General features: G+C 36.7%; 1 protein-coding gene across 2 annotated transcripts; it reads right to left on the reverse strand.

Annotated features, from left to right (window-relative positions):
- Positions 1-265: 265 nt before the first annotated feature.
- On the reverse strand, positions 266-4,668 carry LOC126162398 (adenosylhomocysteinase-like 1). Of its 2 annotated transcripts, XM_049918887.1 has the most exons (2): positions 4,312-4,668; positions 266-4,227 (listed from the first exon to the last, which is right to left on the reverse strand). In XM_049918887.1, the coding sequence occupies exons 1-2, from the start codon at positions 4,463-4,465 to the stop codon at positions 2,876-2,878; spliced, it is 1,506 nt and encodes a 501-aa protein (XP_049774844.1). In that variant the 5' UTR covers positions 4,466-4,668; the 3' UTR covers positions 266-2,875. The 2 variants fall into 2 exon arrangements, with proteins under 2 accessions (XP_049774844.1, XP_049774843.1); XM_049918886.1 differs by having other exon boundaries at positions 266-4,668.
- Between the last annotated feature and the right edge of the window lie 274 nt (positions 4,669-4,942).

Raw genomic sequence — 4,942 nt, forward strand, 5'->3', positions numbered from 1 at the left:
ATATTTAAGCACAGTAGCTTTTGCCATACAAACTGCTCCACACAACTGCTCACATTACACACTAGCAATAAAGTTAAAAGTGAATCCACTGGTCACAAATATACCAAAAACTTACCTGCTGCAGACAGGATACAGAATTTATCAAACTTTTATTGTTACAAAAGCTTAAAAAGTCTTGACAGTCAGTCTTCTAGTACCCTGAAGTTAGCAATATAACATAACTGAGGTCACTGGATACACAAAATAGAGTACAACTTCAACAATATGCAGTAAATAATTACTTTACTGAGACAATAAATAAGTTACAGTCAATGTAACATTTTTCTTGACATGTAAATATGATTTTAATACTTTTCTTAAAACTTGAATTATTAAGGCCATGTCATATCTCTGAATAATGAGGTTGTTCAACAACTGTACTTTTTTACATTACACTTTACATATTCATACACTATCATTTTTTACACATTTTCCTTTCATTCAACACAATGTCAACAGATTCAACTTTGGAAAGACTTTTTTGCACTTTAAATACAGAACACACAAATGTCTGTGTCTAACAATTGGTTAGACCACAAGCTCAGTACTGTATATGTAAGTTACATGGAGAAAAATGACTTGTGGCAACATTTACAATATGCAAGCTACTGAAACAATACAATCAGAAGTGGGCAAATAAAACAAAAAGGAAAAGGAAATCTCAAGAAAGCTACACAGTACAATAAAAGTTGTCTACAATTTGCAATTCAGTATCTTAACCAAAATACATTACTACAAAAACATCAGTTTCAAAATGACATGAAATACAACTTGTAAAAACTGCATGCCAACAAAACACACATCATGAATATCTCAAAAACACAGGATTATTGCTGTCTAACAGATATCCCTTGATACACAATCTCAATGACATTTCATGCACATGCATTGCTGCATATGAATGGGCAGTGCATTGTAAAAGCAGTACAATTTTAACAAAAAGAGAAAATATACAGAAATTCACACACACAAACATTTCATGTGGCATTTCCAAACATACACCATAGAAGTACATATGAGACTGCTATTATCTGTAATCTTCAACAAGAGCACGTAATTTAACTGTAGGGGAAAAAATCTTTCAATTATTGCCTACCATAAATGATATTAAAATAGTCTTTTTTATGAATGTGGACTAAAATTTAATACTAGTGTATGACTTTTGTACAAAAATTACTAAATCCTACACAGGACTGCTCCCTGCAACAAAGCATGCAAAGAGGGATGATCATTACACAGCAACACAATTTCTCTGGACACTTTACATTCATACAATATCTAAGAGGATAACTTCCAGTTTCATCTTTCTTTACTAATGGCAGCACAACTAAGAACACAGAGAAAGAAAATCTTTTACCAATTTCTGACTGTGACACCTTCACAACTATCCTTGTTTAGGATGCTACTCTCACAGCAAATGATTCTGCCACTAGACTCAGCTACTAGAGTATTCTAGGCTCTGTACTTCAGCAGTGATTATATGAACACTAACTGGAGTGACTTTTGCCAACCCTAATCAATGTACACCAAACATTTGTATGGTTCTAACTTCACTGACTACCTGAGCATGCCTTTACTTCATGAACATTCTCCCTCTGCATAATTACACTTTCACTTATATTTCAAAATATACAGTGTAAAAATGAAAATTATTTGTCAATCCACAGTATCAAATAATGAAGCTCCCACCCCTCCTCTCCACCATGCCTGTGTAACTACAGAGTTTCTCAAATTTAGCCATATAACAGTAAAATTACATGGTTCCATTAGTTTGAGGATTCAAATGCAATAATTATGAGACCCTTAACATAATTTAACACAATTGCTTGGCAAGGACTGTGATAGTGGCTCCCATTAAATATTTGTTGAATTAACATCAATCTGTTGTGTAGCCCAATGTCTAGGTAGGTTACACATTGATAAGGATTGATAAGGCAATAAAAATGTATCTGATAAAGTTTTGGTAACAGATTGACCTGTAGAGTCGCCCGATTTATACATTCCTGCTATACTTAACACATCTTTTATTACAGAATCAAACTGCAAAATAAATTCAAAATTGCTGTATTATCTAATAAGACATGTCCAGTGAATATTTTAATGCATTTTATGTATTATATATTTAAACAATGAAAAATGCAAAGGGAGCTACTACATAACTCCTAGCCAATTTCTTCACTCAATTTGGTTTCAAGCAGCTTAGCTGATAAAACACTTCCAGCTAGTATCACAAATGAACGACTAAATTGCTTTGGTTACTGTAATCCCTAAATTTGCAATGATGAATGGTGGACTATGGTTGAGTCCAGGTACATACAGTGAGAATCAATAACAATATAACTTACAGTCAAGTATGTAACAAAGTTGGGGGCAATTTCATTTCACTTGCTACCAGATATTTTAGTTTTTATCCTCAGTCTAATAATGAATGCTTAACACAATACTGATGTCTATTAAACAGAGTCAAAACATTAAAATAATTACTTCAGTAGCAGCCAACATTTACAAACATATCATTCCTGATGCGAAAAAGGAAGCAAGAGAAAAAGAGAGGGGTGGAGAACATTCATGGTAGAAAGAAGGTCAGCTTGAAAATTTCTTCAGTCTCAACGAAAATACATCCACATAGATCTTTCTTACAGAAAGTACCAGTTAACACATGAAATATAAAAAAAGTTCCATGAACACCTTGGAAATATGGTACATGTAATGACTTAATGTAAACATTGTGAGGCTGAAGAAATTTTGCTCCAAGTATGACATACATGAGAATGGACCATGAATAACATGTGACCTGTGGTGAAAAACAGGAAAATCTTTTCTAAATATCTTTAACTCAGTAGCGATAATAGTTCGGCTTGAACGGCCCTGCCTTGTTAAGGCCCATGTATTTGGCCTGTTCATCAGAAAGTTCTGTTAGATGAGCATCAAATGTAGGGAGATGTAAACTTGCTACATACTCATCCATCTTCTTTGGCAAGAGGTACACATCAGACTTATAACGACCATGAGGTGCATTAAACAACTCAATAAGTGCAAGAGCTTGCGTTGCTGAGGTGATAGACACAACAAAAGACGGAAGACTTGAGCAGCTGAGATTGACAAGGCGTCCTTCTGCAAGGAGAACAATCCTTTTTCCATCTGGCCATATAACATGGTCTACTTGGGAACTAACCTTCTCCCAAGTGAGATCAGGAGTACGGAGACTATTCACATCAATTTCCGTGTTTGAATGTCCCATGTTACACACAATGCAACCGTTTTTCATTTTGTCCATATACTCGCGCGTTACAACATTTTTATTGCCTGTGGCAGTTATCACTATATCGACAGTGCGTATAACCTCGTTTAATTTGACTACGCGAAACCCATCCATGCAAGCTTGCAAAGCACAAATAGGATCAATTTCTGTTATATAAACAATGCATCCTAAGCCCTTTAGAGCTTGACTACAACCTTTACCAACCTCACCATAACCACATAAGACAACCTGTTTTCCTCCGAACATAATATCTGTTGATCGTTTCAGACTGTCAATAATAGATTCTCTACAACTATATAAATTGTCAAACTTCGTTTTTGTCACGGAGTCGTTAACATTCATCGCAGGCACTGATAACTTTCCTGCTTTTGACAGCTGATACAGGCGGTGCACTCCTGTGACACTTTCTTCCACTATACCTTTTATGCTTTTGAAGAGGGAAGGATATTTCTTTAGCATTAAGTGGGTGGCGTCTCCTCCATCATCAAGGATCATATTTGGTTGCCAATTCTCAGCATTAACGCATTTGTCTATGCACCACCAAAAATCTTCTTCAGATTCCCCGCGCCAAGCGAAAATTGGGAAACCTGCTTCTGCTAATGCAGCAGCAACTTCATTTTGAGTTGAATAAATATTGCATGCTGCCCATCGAACTTGGGCGCCTAGCTCTGCTAGCGTTTCAATTAGAACGGCAGTTTGTGCGTTAATATGGGTACAACCAACAATTTTTGCCGACTTCAAGGGTTTATCGTCACTAGCCCGTTTGCGCAGTGCCATAATACCTGGCATCTCCTGCTCAGCAATTTCTATTTCTCTTCTACCAAAAGCATGCTGTTTAATATTTCTCACACAAAAATCTGTAGCCCCTGACGAATTCTTCTGCACCTTTTCTCTTGGAGAAACAGGATCATCTTCTGAACTGCTACCTGTATAAGAAGCAGAACTGTAAGAGTCCGTCGAAGACGCTGACAAGGAACGACTACGGTAGCGACTAGACTTTTTCAGCGCACCTGATGATTTTGCGTCCAGTTTTGTCCTTTGTCCTCCGAACGACTCTGATCCTTCCACATGAATATTAGTACCCGGATCGGTTACTGGAATGTCAGTGACTACAGACGGATCAGCTTTACTTGATAATAATATCCCGCCAAAATTTTCACTCATTTTTACTTCACAGACTGGATGAGTTGTGTAATAGATATTTCCGTTTAAAAGTTTCGCTCACTATTGCACTTTACCACTCACGTTAACGCACGAGAAGGGTAGCATTTGTAAGTGTCAAACATATACAAAGTACTCACAGTTACACACCGAAGCTACCACTCCTCACAGCGATCTAACTCTGGACTCTAATTACTGCCAAGTATGTCACAGGCGAAGCATAGACTGCAACGTCGATCCTGCGCACTTCGATGCAAGTCAGTCCAACACTTTCAAGAGGTATCTCGGAAAGATACTGACAACCCCAGACGCTAGTGCAGTACAGTGTAGCTGCTTGATAAATTTAGAATCCTTTAGATAAATCTGATAAGAGGATTATCAGTCAAGAAAAGTTGTAAACTCGTCATTTCAATACATACACTGTCAATCAAAAACAATTTTTGTATCGTTATGGTACACAATCTGTAAGAAGAAAACACG

This window comes from Schistocerca cancellata, chromosome 2 (assembly GCF_023864275.1).
Source record: "Schistocerca cancellata isolate TAMUIC-IGC-003103 chromosome 2, iqSchCanc2.1, whole genome shotgun sequence".
NCBI lineage: Eukaryota > Metazoa > Arthropoda > Insecta > Orthoptera > Acrididae > Schistocerca > Schistocerca cancellata.

What these genes read in the sequence shown, in the direction of transcription:
- LOC126162398 (XM_049918886.1), bottom strand. Translation starts at nt 4,465, where the DNA reads ATGAGTGAAAATTTTGGCGGGATATTATTATCAAGTAAAGCTGATCCG.